The following is a 15,797-nucleotide window of genomic DNA, read 5'->3' as shown; positions in this document are numbered from 1 at the left end:
ACACACATGTGGAATACCTGGTGCCCCTCTGTGCTTTGGGGTTTCTTCTGCTGGCCCCTACATCACAAGTAGTGACATATGGGCTGGAACATTGAAAGACAATGCGCAATTGGGGAGCAGGTATCTATCTCACACAGGTGTGTGTTGGATGCAGAAGATTCTGCCTTAATCTTTGCATTTAGACCAAGAGCGATGTGACAGGGTAGCTTTAATTAGGTTTAGCATTGGACATGATCAAGATTGACCCCGTAGTGCTTGCTAATTCTGCCAACCCAATTGCTATACCAATGAATGTTCCTACGTGTTAGTAAATGAGATACAGGGACAATGTCCTTATTTTGGGTTTAAGGTCCTTACCTAGAAGTTCAGCTCCTCCTCCTGCAATCAGCTGGTAAAATATATGAAAGCTCCTTTCTCCTTTGACATGTTTTACCACCCGAGATTTCTCCAGCAAGTCTGCATAAAACATACAACTTTTATCAGGAAGACCATGCGAGTTTATGTAGCTTTCATAATGATCACGTTTAGCATTTCTGAAGTCACCTGAACAGTTACTGTATGTCAGTGGTAGGCAACCTTGGCACTCCAGCTATGGTGAAACTGCAAATCCCACAATGCCTCTGTCTCTGGGAGTCATGCTTGTGGCTGCAATGCCTCATGAGACTTATAGTTCCAGAACCGCTGAAGTGCTAAGGTTGCCTACCCCTGGGTCATGTTTTCCAGCTGTTGTAGAATAGCAGTTGATGAGGGGGACATAAATGTCAGAAGGCTGCATTCTCAGCACAAAAGGAGAATGCCTAAATCTACTAAAGTTACTTTACAATATAACAATCATATTGTTATTATATAGTGCGAGAAAAGGTTAAGGAATAACGGTGTTACCAGGAAATCTTTGGTAACTCTATGAGTCTTTCATTATACAATACAGGACACAGCTGGGACTTACAAAATCTGTCTGCATCCTTCTCCACATGCACAATCTCTTTTATGCATTGTGTTACCCAGTACTTAATGAATGAACAAGCAATATTTGAAATATGTGCTGTAAATAACTGTCATCCCACTCTGACGGATATTAGCTGATACTTCCTGCTGTGGTCTATCCCGGAATAATGAGGACTGAGACAAACAAGGAAAAACAATACCAAAGAACTAAAAAAGTGTCATTGAGTCCACTAATGCAATAAAAACATGAGAAATAAAACACTAAGCCAACTAAAAGTACAAGAGCGCGTGTTGTAATGTGTGGTCAGCCTAACCTTTACCATAATATCCCTTTCTTATGTACTTAAAGGTGATGTCCAGCCAAAGCAATGTGCCAATAAATATATTGTAATTCACTGTATTTTAATTATATATCTTTTTATTCTGAAAACATTTGTATACTCTTTGATTGGCTTATGCTATAGCTGCCTTTGCAGACAACTATAGAATTAGAGGCAAGCTACCATAGACAAACACCAGCACCATTTATGCGTTTTCTATTTAGCTAAATTACAGTTTTAAAGTTAGATTTGAATTTGTGACTTATATTATTTAATGTCATTCTTGCTTTTAAGAATCCATACATTGTTCTGAACTATATGTGTATAGCACAGGACACAGTGAGACGTTACAATAACCATAAAAACCTTTAAAGCATTAAACCATACTAAAGGCTAATATATATATATATATATCTACTGTATATATTTATATATATATATAAACCTGTAAACATACATGTATACAACAAATACTTACAATTACTGATAACTCCCCCCATAGGATCTCCTTTAAAGTCAAATTCGATGTCCATGTATTTTCCCTGGAAATGTTACAAAGAAATCTTGTGATTGGGAGCATTTAACCCGGCAACAACATCAATATCATTTTCCCTGGCTATTTATTTTTCAGGGACAATAAAGACAATCTTTCCGTTGTCATCACTAAACAGTTTCTTTGCTAATAATAAGTGAATCTGATTATTTGTTTTTTACGTGCACATCCACTATTCAGTACATGTGGAGAAACTCTCAAGTCAGCAAATCGTGGAGCTAGTGTTCTTCTGCACCACTGCCAGAGGACAACAGGAAATAAGGCAATATTTTTCAGCCTTTTAACATTTACTGCCGCTGAATTTCCAAAGTGGACATATTTGCACTCTGTGCAATGTAAAATGGTTAAATAACTGCAACAAAGTGTCTACTACTCTGTGACAGGCACTTTGATTTTAAGTCAAGATGGGCATGCTAAAAAACAAGAGGAGAATGTACTAAATTAAATCACAGAAGCCCACTAAAAATACATTTTGGCAGAACTGAACTTACAAATCTGGAAGAGTTATCATTTCGAATGGTCTTTGCATTTCCAAAGGCTGAGGTAAAAAAATAAATAATAATTTTAAAAAGTCAGACAGTCATAGGTAATTGCCACACCACAGTACATTAATAGCTATGCAGACATTCCCTTTTCAGTGGAAAATGAAGGGTTCTTGTCTGTCACAGGTACTTTTCTTTGCCTTGCTGCACTCCTTAACGAAAGTCCCTTGCAATGGGGTGGGTGCTCGCAGTGACTGCGGATAGCACCGCAAATATCAGAAAAATTTAGAAATGTCACCAGCACACCAGAATCCTTTTAAGATAGCAGAATAATCATTTATTTGAAGTTCCTTGCCATATAAACAAGTGCTTTTGGGGGCGTGCAGGGTCCCTTCATCAGGCTTGGCATTGATGATGCTGAGCTTGATGAAGGGACCCTGCGCGGCCCCGAAAGCACTTGTTTATATGATGAGGGACTTCAAATAAATGAACATTCTGCTATCTTAAAAGGATTCTGGTGTGCTGGTGACATCTCTACATCTTGTCTGTCACAGGTCACACATAGGAAGTAGGAATTTTCCATTCTTATCAATCTATGGGTTTCATTTACTAAAGTCAAATACGTTGTTCACTTTGCAGGTGAATTTGCCCTTAGCTTAGTGAATGAGGTGAAGCTTTGCTGACTTCCATCATCCAATCAAGTGCCAGTACGTTCTGCTATTTTATCTTCCTTGACTGGGTATTCTTTGCAAAGGGAATTTTCCCCATATTCACTAAGCTAAGGGAACATGCTAACGGAAACAGATGCCTACATCACAAGAGTGCTTGGACAGACTTACAAATCTTGGTTAAAGTGACACTAAACTCGGGAGTTGAACCTTAAAAATACATTCACGTACCTTAACTATTAACAAAAATGTATCTTATTTGTGTATCACGCAGCCGTAGATCCTCAAATCATCTCTAAATTTGTGTAGTGTAGTAGCCCGCACTCCAAGCTTGCTCCGGTGATGGACTACAATCTAAATACAAATGAGTAAACTAAGATTGTAGTCCATCACAGAAGCGAGCTTGGAGTGGTGGCTAATTTACAACACACACAGGGACCATGGGGAACAAAAGTAGCCACCCTCCAGAAGGAAGGACAGTGTCAGCACCAATTTAGAGATGATTTGAGGATCTACAGCTGAGTGATACACAAATAAGATACATTTCAGTTAAAACTGTAGTTACAGTACTTGAATGTATGTTTAATGTTTAACTCGTGAGTTTAGTATCACTTTAAGTAAAACCATATTTAGTTTGTTGTCTGGAGTTTTAAATCTTTGGTTACTTAGCCAGCATTTCTCCTTTCAGCTTTATTCCTACATTTTTAATAAATAAAATATCCCTAAATAGATGCTTGCTATGAAAGTAACCAAAACTCCTGTGTATTCTAACAGTATTGTATTACTTACCTTCCAAAACAGGATTTGACTGCAAGAGTTGTTCTTTCACTTGATTCACTTCTTCTCCTTTTCCGCACACAGCTGCCACATAAGACATGACCAGCTTACTGGCCTCTGTGAGAGGAAAGGGACTTTATTTAGTAAATTGTATTTGTGCAAAATGACAAAGGCAGCATAACATAACACAATGGGGTTATTAACGGGCTAATGTCCATTAGTCCCTGTTTACACCTAGCCATTTTATGTGCCCATAGATGCTCGTGTAAATGCGCAAAAATAAAAAGCAATGCATTCCTATGGGGCTTGTTCACACCTGCGTATTCATGCGCACACAAAAAAAATGCGCACGATTATTTTGGCAGATTTCAGCACCTCATGTCGCCCACAGACTCTAGTGTAGCCATAAATGCGTGCAAAATGCGCATCTATTAAAAATTCCTAATTACTATGCTACTCTGGTATTTAGGCTACTAAATAATGAGAACACTAAGCAAAAATTGTGTAGACAGATGAGAAACATACTGTATATTAGCCAATAAGCTTGTTAGAAGCTAAACAGGAGGGTGATTGGAAACATAATTAAATAAAGAAATATAATTAACATTGTTTTTTGACAGATACAACATCATATCATTTGCCTGCCAAGGTGAAAGAAAAGGCGTGGCTGGTTAAATATTTTTACTTAAAGCTTAGAGGGTTAAACAAATCCATGTCACCATCTGGATTTGAACACAGGGCAAACATGACTGGACATTTTCTGAGCACATAAAAAACGTGAAGTCTTCACCAAAGTGTTTTTACCAGTTTTTCCAGCACCGCTCTCCCCTGTGATTAGGATACATTGGTCCTTGTCACGGTCACGCAGGGACTTGTATGCCTCATCAGCCACTGCATAGCTGTAAACAAGAGAAAAAGCAATTGATATTAGAAATGCTTTATAAGTTCCAGCCATTGAGCATAAATAACACTCTACTCTTATTAAGTAATAAGTACCCATTTATAATTGCAGTGCCAGTGAGATAAGGTGCACAGTACCAACATTGGTTGTCATGGAAATTTTAATATGTGTTCCATTTCTGTTAAGCGGCCACAATTTGCCCACACAGATGGATGCAGTAAGGGCAATTGATCTTTGTTTCATCTCTGAAGTAACAGTCAAATTCAAGCCCTGCATGCAGCCTTGTTAATGGCATGTAATACATACAAATCACAAGGAGTACATAGAGCAACCCCTATGACAATGACAATTTATATATGGTGGTTTGCAGGTTATGAGTACTCTGGTTCACAGACAATGGGGTAATGAAGGATTGCCTAATATCCATGGAATATAATTCCTGGTAAAGTAATGTGTTTAACAGGTCACTTTACCCAAAATAGTTTTTTACTTAGCTTTTTGTAGATGTAGGAGATTTAAACAAACTTACTTGACAATTTCTTCTATTTCCCAGGAATTCTATAATAGAGATCTGTGCAGCCTGGTCTGCATATTTTCTGTTGCCATAATGAAGAGATTCTGCCATAATGTTGCCATAATGAGGGGATAATACAATAGGAGGTGATAGAACATGAAAAGTATCACAACTGGAGCATCCAAGACAAATATAAAGCCAGTGCTCTGCCAGCCAAGCTCCTTCTATACATAAAATCTCAGGTTTGGGTGGGATCACCCTCTACTCACCTTGTAGACGTTTCCCCTGCATTTTCCCTCTTTTATTCCCTCCTTCTCCTCTGCTTCTTTTACATTAAGGTTGCTATGTACACCGAATGCTACCCAGGTTCAACCTAGTGCAACCTATGTACAGTTGTGTGAAAAATAAAGTACACCCTCTTTGAATTCTCTAGTTTTAAGTATCAAGACATAATAAAAAGCATTGTCCTTAGAAGGTCTTAAAATTAGGTAAATACAACTTCAGATGAACACATAACATATTACACCGTGCTATTATTTATTTTCTAATCATAAACATAAAGTAAAAATGGAAAAACTAAATACACTCTTACTGCTTCCATAGGAATGAAGAGACAAAGTAGCAGTTAGGTGCTGCTAATCAAATGCCCTTGATTTGATCAAAAGCTAAAGCTGGGCTGGAATTGGGTCATGCCACAGGACAATGCACACAAGCATGCCAACAAATCTACAACAGAATGGTTGAAAAAGAAAAGAATCAAGGTGCTACGATGGCCCAGTCAAAGTCAGACCTCAACCCGATTAAAATGCTGTGGTGGGACCTTAAGAGATCTGTGCATAAACAAATTCCTGTAAACCTCAATGAACTGAAGCAATGTTGTAAAAGAGAGTGGAAAAATTCCTCCACAACAATGCAAGAGACTGATAAAGTCAGAAAACGATTACTTGAAATTATTGCTGCCTACGGTGGTTCTACAAGCTATTGAATCGTAAGGTGTACTTAGTTTTTCACACATGGCTTTTTCATTTTGGCTTTATGTTTGTAAAATAAATAATGACACGGTGTAATATGTCATGTATCGTTGTTCATCTGAGGCTGCATTTACCTAATTTTTAGACCTGCTAAGCACCAGATGATTTTTATTATGTGCCGATATTTAAAACGATGTCATTTCAAGAGGGTGTACTTTCTTTTTCACACAACTGTAGCTTACTTGCCTTTGTGTACCTTTAATGTGCATAAGTTCTACTATCTATTTCTACAACCTTTGAAACCCTTCAATAAAGATGATTGAATAAGAAAAAAGAAATCTGCAACGATCGTTTTATGTATATTTTGTGTTCCTGGCACTGATCGAACATAAATTAGAATGTGTCAGGATGACTGACTGGGTCTCAGTGGCATTCAACAGAAAACGGGGAAGCCTGAGACTTGTAATGTGTATCTTTGCCACACAGAAATCTTTTAATATCAGATGCTCCAGAACTGATAAATCTGGAGTCAGTCACTGCAGCGATATAAGTAGAGGCAACATTTTATAGATTGTACAGCTTTACGAGTGAAAATTCAAATAAAAACACAATGTTGCACATGGAAGTTTGTCCACCTGTAATGGAAATGCTAAGCGTAATGTTGATGCACAGACTATCTGATATACAGCGAGGACAGCAGTACAGTCCAGAGTAAATGGAAAATCTGGGACTTACATTTTACTGGAATCTATTTTTTGTCTGTATTGATGCAATTACCGCTATGTATTGGCCATTTCCAGTAAACCAACATTTGTCTACTCTTGAACATCTCAGACACTAGAACTTCCTAAGCACAATACAGGCCGCCTAGCCAGAATTGAGCACCCGGTATTGTTTTTTCAGAAGAACTGTGAAGCAAATGTATAAACATCATGAGGAGCTGATGTTTCAGTTTTGTTATAAAGGTGTCAACTTTTCCAAAAAAATAAATTAGAAATGAAGTGTTATATTGAAGAAAATACAAACAGCCAGGCTTAAAGAGGAACTCCAGGAATTAAAAAAAGTTAACCATTGCAGTGGGGCTACCCCCACACTGGAAGGGTTAATTGCTTCTTTTTCTCTAGGGGGCTCAAATAAAAAAAATATACTCACCCGATCCCGCCTGGCTGCTAGACTGGTCCCCATAACCTCTTCTCCCCTGGGCTCCGGTTGTCCAAGCCCTGCTGACGTCATCACGTCTAATGTAGTCCATTGACTTGTATTAGAAGTGAGGACACTAAGGGACATACCACAGCCAGAAAGGAGGAGGACAGAGGTGAGCACACACCGTAGCAGGACCAATGATCAGGTGAGCATGTCTTCTTTATTTTGTCCCCCAGAGAAAAACAAGCAGTTTTTACATACCTGGAGTTCATCTTGAATATGACAGAAGAGACGATTTAAAGCTGACCATACACTATGCGAATTTCGGCCGGTTCTTGATGAACCAGCTGAAATTCACACATTAGGTGCCGCTGTTGGCACCCTTTCAGCCAACATCCATTGATCAGCTGTTTGAAGGGGCCCGTTCAGAAAGTCTTTGAACAAACAGAGCCGGCAGCCAATGAGCTCTGTTCGGGGCTCTGCTGTCAGAATAAAATGAAGACAGCAGGAAATTCCTTGATCAATGCTCGGAAGCGTTAAAGGAGGGATCTGTTATATTTTCTTTGTTCAGCTTGTAGATTGAACAAAGAAACTATTACAGTGTGTGGCCATCTTTAGTCTCTTCTTTCATACATCCTCCTATCTGCTCCTCAGCATATGGACAAACACTCTGATCCTGGAAGATGATGAAGACGGAAGGAGAATGCTGGCATCACAGTGCTGGAGGTAATCGCTTTGGCAGGTAAGACTGAACATACTAGCACATTATGGCTGAAAGCTCCTGGGGGCTCTTTTCTCATTTTTTTTCTTTTACTTTACTTGTCTAAATACAGGAGCCACGTGTAATCTTGCTTGAATTTTGGTATGCTTTGTTTTATTTTATAATAGATCTATGCAGTAATCCAGTGTGAAACTTTGCCTCTGTGTAGGAGCTTCCTGTAATAAAGACCAGTCACGGTTGCTCTCTCTCCTTGTACAGAATGGCAGGTCTTGTATCCGCCCCTCCTGTAGTTTGCTGCAGGAAGCCTGTAGTGGGTCCCTCACACAGCTGTCAGCAAGTGTTTAGCTAGTGCTGGGCTGTCTTACTAGATAGGCCTGTATACAAAGCATACACTGAAGCATGGAAGCATCATACTTTAAATGTCTGGTCTCCAATGATGAGATTTTCCTTGCAGAACCTGTATTTTGTTTTTATTACTCTTGCCTTTTGTGTATACAGCTGTGCTTAAGAAATCTGCATTGTCCCTTCTGGCAAGCGTGGAGTTAATTTCTGGGCCGTCAGCAACTTCCTATATATGCACAGGGGTATGAGGGCAGACTGTCCTGGCCAGACATCACAATGCAATTATGCAGCGCATTTTATAGATTGATGCTGCAGTTTCTGAGCACTTAGCCTGTGTGAGAGCAGGTAATGCAAGCTATAATGGATATAGCCAGTGGCTGAAACAGTGAACGTTAACTGGTAAGCCTCATGTGCCCCTTTTCCTGGGCAATATGCCAGAAACCTAGTAATTCAACAGCAACTACAAGACCAACATAACATTATTCCTTTATTCTGGGAATTTCAACCATGAGAGGAAGGGGGTTTTTCTTTTACAATGCCTGGGAGTAAAGATTGGTGGTCACGCCAATCTTCCTTCTTCACTGAAATGGCTACAAGAATTGTATCATAACTCAGAATTGGCCTACCAACCCCTCCAATAGCCTGGAGTACTTCAATTATTTCAAATAATCCTACAAGAATTGATGTGTCTAATCACAGCTAAATTTTTGTTGTCATAAAAAAATAATACTACTCTTCTTCCTTCCAGCACAGTCAAGGTAACAAACAAATGGAAAATTCACTGATAAAGTACTGCATTTAAAGAAATACTCCACTTTTACATCATACCACATGTTAAGATGCAGATATAAAAAATGTAAATACTAAATATCATTGTTGACACTATGGGAAATAAGATGCCTGTGATGATCTGTGATGGGATGACTGGTGGATGCTCAGTGAAGCATTAAGAATTAAAAATCATTGGACATGCTTTTCTTAATGTGTCGAAGTATACTCAAATCAGAGTAACCTCACTTATTTTAAAATTATTAGGGCTTTTTGTACCCCTGTAGCCTGATATTTTCTAATAATTCACCCACGTTTGTCTGTCTATCACTGTCATATGGTGACCATCCTTCCCAGTCTTTGCTTGTCAGTGTCGGTTTCTGTACATTTATCCCAGTCTGTGTCAAAGGATGTCTATGTGAATCCATCCAAGTTCGTGTTAGACAGTCTATTTGAAGTTACCTACAGAAGTCAGACAATGTTACCCCAGTCCACACTTTCATGGCCCATTACGTAACTTCATATGTCTGTAGCCCAACACCAACCACGGCCTGGGATTGTTCCCTACTAATTGCTGCTCCCTTCTTCTGCAAGAAGCCACACCTGCAGCACTCCCCTATTCAAAGGAAAAAGCATGCATGTTTGCCCTAGTGCTCATTCATTAGAAAAGATGTTCCCGTCAGATCACACTTAATCCATTGGACAGACAGTTATTGTCTATAGGTACAGTTAGTGTCAGTTTTGGTATATTATAAAGAACTGACCAACCTGTATTGATCTTAGAACTTATTAAGACATTCACTGACCTTTATGAATGCATTCAGCCTGTGAGCTGATGTGGTATATGGCCACCAATCTCATCAGTGACTGTTTATATCCCTATGTACAGAACAGTGGTGGATCCAGGGGGGCAATTGTCCCGCCCCCCTCCCCCCGAGATAGAGCTGCTCCCACCCGCAGTAGTAGTGACAGGAGTACATCCCCGCACAGCGGCCAAGGCATACAGCTGTCACTGTCAAAGAGTTAACGGCGGTTCAGTGTAAAAAAACAGCACACTACAAGTACTATGCCGGTTTTTTAACCACAGTAAACTCTGTGACAGCTGTATGTCTCGGCCGCTGTGTGGGCATCATAGGCGTCGATGCCCCCTCCCCCGCTGATTCCCCTGAGAAGCGGCTGCCGCTGCTGCAGGCACAATCTCCAGTCAGCTCGGCTCTGCCGCTGAGGAGAGGAATCGTCGTACAGGCTCCTATGTTTCTCCGCCCACCTCTGCTGCTATTGGCTGGGAGGGACAGTGCAGCACCGTCATTGGCTGCCTGGGTATTTTTCAGCAGAGCGGGAAGGGACCTGCTGAGGAGGCACAACAAGGCTGCTTGGGGCTGCACATGGAGGAGACATTGATGCTTCCCCTCCCCCCACCACCACCAGGAGAGGAAGAAGAGGGCATGAGGACAGAGCACATCACCACTGTAAGTCCCTTTTCTATCTTACACCACTGACCTTCCCACTGCGTCACCTTACTGAGCTCCGCACTGTGTCACCTTACTGACCTCCGCACTGCGTCACCTTGCTGACCTCCGCACTGCATCACATTACTGACCTCCACTTACTGCTTCACCTTACTGACCTCCCCACTGCGTCACCTTACTGAGCTCCGCACTGCGTCATCTTACTGGCTTCCGCACTGCGTCACCTTACTGACCTCCGCACTGCGTCACATTACTGACCTCCACGCATAGCGTCACATTACTGACCTCCACGCACTGCGTCACATTACTGACCTCCGCACACTGCATCAATTTACTGACCTATGCGCTCTGCATCACTTTACTGGCCTCCGCGCTCTGCATCACTTTACTGGCCTCCGCGCTCTGCGTCACTTTACTGACCTCCGCACTCTGGAGAGAGATGGGCACAGTGGCAATGGAAGAGCCAGATTTGGGGGGGGCTTATTTCTGGCAGTGCCCTTCCCGAGACTAGACTCTGGATCCGCCCCTGATACAGCAGATGTATGTTGATCGGCATTTCATAGGTGTGGGGGTTTTTTCCAACACAACTTACAGGTCAATAACCCTCCTAAATGATAAATTGTAATATATTCTGTATTGCATAATAACAGCCTAAGAGTGCAGTTTCCTTTCTTTCTTTGAGACTGTACATGAAGTGCATCATACTGTCTACACCCATCATGTTGCTTGAGCCGTCTCTTTGCTGAATCATTTTTCCTTTAGCATAAATGGGTGAGCGTGACTGCTGAGTAGACACATATAGTATAAGCTAGTGATCCCTTGAGGCTGGTAACTAATTAAAATTAATTATATTCACTATACTGTGCATATCATTGTACTATACCTGTAGCTATAACGAAAGGCACATCTGCAAAATAAACTGATGGAAAGGTGAAGTTGATTAGCACAGCATATGTTAAACACTTGCTCAGCTGATCACTTTGTGATGAGTATGTCCAGTGGGAAATGTACCTTTTAATAGCTGAAATCACATCCTGTATACGAATATATAGATGGACTAAAGATAGCATATGGAGCTACTGTAGACAGAGCAGCACACACGAATTGGAGTGGTTTTCTACCAATGCATCTTTAAGTAAAGTGTATGTAACATTTCTGTTAAAAAATGTTTGCTGCTAGATAAATTCAGAAGCTCAAACTAAAACTCTAAAGGCAAGGAGCGGGAGTCACCTAATCTTCCCCATTGGTTTGATAAGAACTACAGTATGTATAGTCTCTTAAGTTTGAGATGAATTGGAGAAGTTGTTTCTGTATACATCTTTCTGTTTGTTCATTTTTCTCTTTTGCATAATGGCCTCTCTTGCTCTTCCTTTATAAATAAAGAATAAAAAAAAAAACATGTTTGCTGCTAAAGCAAACTGATAATAGAGAATCTATTGATTGAGATTTGCTTATCTTTTTCGTTTCGTACTTTGAAACATTCCAGGGCATGTGTCTCTACCAACGTTCTTCCCTTGCTGTGTTTTACACAGGTCTATACTTACCTTAGAGGCAGGTGCATGGGAAATCTTTACTGTGGAGAGAGATACAGCAACACACCCTTTTTAGTAGGATAGGGATGTGTTATTGCCTCTGTGTGCCTCTCTGGTGAACCCTGTCCCTTTAATTTCCTGTGCTGGTGTCATAGGGATAAAAAAGAACCAGAAATCTTCCCAATGGAGTCAGAAAAAGTAATAGTAACCCTTCTGCACTTTACTCAAAACTAAAAGAAAGCAATTTTGCAAAGGCTGGTTATTACCATTTACTACATTGGTTGACAAACTCTGCACTGAAATTGTCCTCACTATAATACCTGCCATTTCACAGTCAAGAATCTACAATGAAATGTAATGAAGCAGCAGGTGTGTAGTATACCTGAGGGTTTTTTTTTTAGCTGGAGTATTATTTACCCATGTTAATTTCCCTTTACCCACTTACATGTGTGGCTTCAGCTGGTAGAAATTGCTGTTCCTGTACTCCTCTATCTTCTCTGGGGTGTAGATAGTAAGTTGCTTGTAGGGGTTTACCGATATAACCACATTTCCTATGTACGTCTGGTAGACAATAGAAACAGTTCAATAATAGTCAATTTGCAGACTCTGATGCTGGCCATACACATAGCAGTAAATGTGATCACAGACATGATCATTTGACAGAACAAAAAAAAAAATCTGATTTAGTCAAATTTGATTTAGGTTTAGCTACCAAGACAAGATTGTCTTTTGTCAATTAAAACAATTGTTCAATGATCAAAACAATGGTTTAATACAATCGATTTGTTCCTTTCTTTTAAATGATTGTTATATCAAATGGTCATATTTCTCATGTATTGCCAACATAAAGATGACATGCTTCAAATTATTACATGAAAGAAGAGATAACACAAATAATTATATTTAACACTTTACTAATGCTCACTTCATTGTGTTTATTAATGTCTGGGATGGTTGTATTTTATCCAGGTCATGGTATAGCTAGTAGTAGTTAGTCACATACAGTTACAGTACGGCTGATGTCAGATGGTTGACTGTTAACTGTTGAAATTGCCAGTGGCAGGATTGCTAAAAGGCTGCCTGTTTGTCCCTATGGAATCACTACTTCTATAGCTGAAGCAATGAGATGTCGCTCCTAACTCTAGCAATCAAGGTTCAGCAGCATTCAGTGACAGAGCAACATCTCACTGCATCCATTACAGAGGGAACAATTCCATAGGGACAGACAGGCAACCTCTTTAGTGATTCTGCCATTGGTGATTTGTCTCTAGCCGCAGAATGGCCAATCTGACATCAGGCTTAGTATAGTTCAATGTTACTATCGGCTACTAGCTACATATTGACATTACCCGATAAAAATTATAACATCAAAGAAAATGTTTGAATTTTCCAAAAACCTTCTCCTTAGTAGCAATCCCACTGAGTAGCAGCGTTCAGACTGGGGAATACAACATGATATGCAGAATTTAATTCTACCAAAAGTATTAATTGCATCATAAATGTGATCTTGCCACCTAGGCACTGATGGCAACATCCAGAATAAAAGCCTGCCCTCCATAGCCCTTTACCCAAAGATGTAACAAAAATAAAACAGATTTTTTTTCCCCCATTACTTTTCCTTTATCCTAGCTTTTGGAAATAGCAAATAATAACTGAGGCATAGGGGAAAGTTTTCAGAATAAATAATAACTTTTTATAGATATTTGTACATCAGACCAAAAAAGAGGAACAACTGAGGAGACAGTTAGGAGGTATGGTGAGACTACTGGAGGTAATGGGTGTGTGTGTGTGTGTGTGTGTGTGTGTGTGTGTATACACACATCTCATATCTGTATGGAACCAATATGCATCAAACATAATCATTCCTATGGAAATGATTACATAGAATATTTCTAAAGCATCCTTCCAAGTATTTTACATAGCAATGATCATATAGTATGTCACTGGCTCATATCTTATATGATAAAGGTGCCAGGAACCACTGAGATCAAATGACTAGGTCAAGGCCACAGAGGAGGGAAGTTTGAATTTCAGAGAGTATTATGGTCATATCAGCCAGTGAGGATCAACTACACCTAATGAACTCTAATGTTCTGCATTCCTCAGAAGAGATGCATGCTTATTCAAAAGTATAATATATTCCTCTATGAATCAGCCAATATGTCTTGTCAATTTTTGCAGACAATTTCATATTAATGTTTAAAAAACTATTTTGAAGCATTTAACTGAATGTCAATTGGATGAAATCAGAACATAAATTATCCTGGATACTGGAGTTCATTATTGCCTGACAGGGGCTGCATCCTGACAGGGGCTGCAACATATAGGTATTGGTGTAAAGTAGCCACCTCTCCAAACCTGCTCCCGTGATAGACTATAATGTCAATGCAAATTAGTAAACTAAACATGAGATTGTAGTCCATCATGGGAGTGAGCTTGGAGCGGTGGCTACTTTACAACACACACAAGGAACATGGGGAACAAAAGCAGCCCCCCTCCAAAAGGAAGGACAGTGTCAGCACCAATTCAGAGATGATTTGAGGATCTACAGCCGAGTGATACACAAATAAGTAACATTTTTTTTAAAAATTAAGGTACTTGAATGCATTTTAAGGATTTAACTCCAGAGTTTAGTGTCAATTTAAGCTCTGGTCTATGTGCACTTTGTGTGTACACAGGAATGTGCAAATGTGATTTTGTTTTTATGTATTTTAATACAAGTCTTTTATGGATTTATGCAATGTGTTGTTTTTCACTTTGAGTTATGTGGGAGATTGAACATTACCACTACAACGAGTCTTGACCATGAAGAGGATTAACCCCCTGAGGATAAAAAAAAGCACAGCTGACCATACTAATATGTTTTAGTCTTGGTCTCTACAGCAAGGTGAGCATTGTTTCATGGAGGATCACTTGCACCTACAATAGGGGAAGCACAGTGTACATTTAGTGTACAGTACATTTATTTGATGTGGAAGAATATCTGTGGATAACACATGAGAGTGAATTGATGTGCACTGTAGTTAATTGCACAGATATGGAATTTTTATGCTGGAACACATATTTCACTTTAACACAGTGGACTTATCATTGAACTGATAACTTGGTTACATTTTGTTTAGTTGTGAGATATACTTTTTGATCATTTTGCACTGATTATGTCATTTGATTTTGTACACAAGAATTAGTTCATTAAAGAAGAACTCCGGGCAGAATAAAAATGTGCACTGCAAGGGTTAAATGCTCGTTTTGGTGTAGGGTGTAAAATAAGAAAGCTATACTCACCCGATCCTCGATCCTGCCCGACTGCAGTGCACATTTATTAACTAACCTGTAACATCGCTAGCTTCTGCTGACCCTGTGGGGTTGATTGATCTCAGGGAAAGAGTTATCATGTCTAACACAGTGTATTAGATGTGAGGATGCTGAGGGACATTCCACCACCAGATTGAAGGGGGGAGAGAGGCTGCAGGGACCGGTCTGGCACCCAGGCTAGACACATTTAGGTGCTTGTAGTCAATAGTGAGTCACCTGTTGTTGGTGCTGGCTGCTTAGTCCACATACTGATATATAAGCACAAAATATTTTTTTAAATCTGACTTTTAGAAACAGCAAACAGCACAGGGCATGGCAGTGTGGCTCTAGGCTTACAATCCTTTTTTTTTTTTTTTTTTATTAATCTCGGCTTCAT

At 39.8% G+C, this 15,797-nt stretch overlaps 1 protein-coding gene across 1 annotated transcript in view; it reads right to left on the bottom strand.

Moving 5' to 3' along the window:
* The window catches only part of MYO1A (myosin IA), an 82,828-nt gene that overhangs the window by 36,988 nt on the left and 30,043 nt on the right, over nucleotides 1-15,797 (bottom strand). The window contains exons 3-8 of the mRNA XM_018568613.1: nucleotides 12,552-12,667; nucleotides 4,550-4,644; nucleotides 3,758-3,862; nucleotides 2,310-2,356; nucleotides 1,744-1,807; nucleotides 358-456 (exon numbers count right to left, since the gene is read on the bottom strand). Of these exons, the coding sequence (XP_018424115.1) occupies nucleotides 358-456; nucleotides 1,744-1,807; nucleotides 2,310-2,356; nucleotides 3,758-3,862; nucleotides 4,550-4,644; nucleotides 12,552-12,667 (526 nt within the window). The remainder of the gene's footprint in view (nucleotides 1-357; nucleotides 457-1,743; nucleotides 1,808-2,309; nucleotides 2,357-3,757; nucleotides 3,863-4,549; nucleotides 4,645-12,551; nucleotides 12,668-15,797) is intronic.

Source organism: Nanorana parkeri, unplaced genomic scaffold (assembly GCF_000935625.1).
Source record: "Nanorana parkeri isolate BGI_ZX_2015 unplaced genomic scaffold, ASM93562v1 scaffold1216, whole genome shotgun sequence".
Taxonomy (NCBI): Eukaryota; Metazoa; Chordata; class Amphibia; order Anura; family Dicroglossidae; genus Nanorana; species Nanorana parkeri.
The sequence above is the reverse complement of the archived record's forward strand: the minus strand, read 5'-3'. Positions and strand labels throughout refer to the sequence as shown.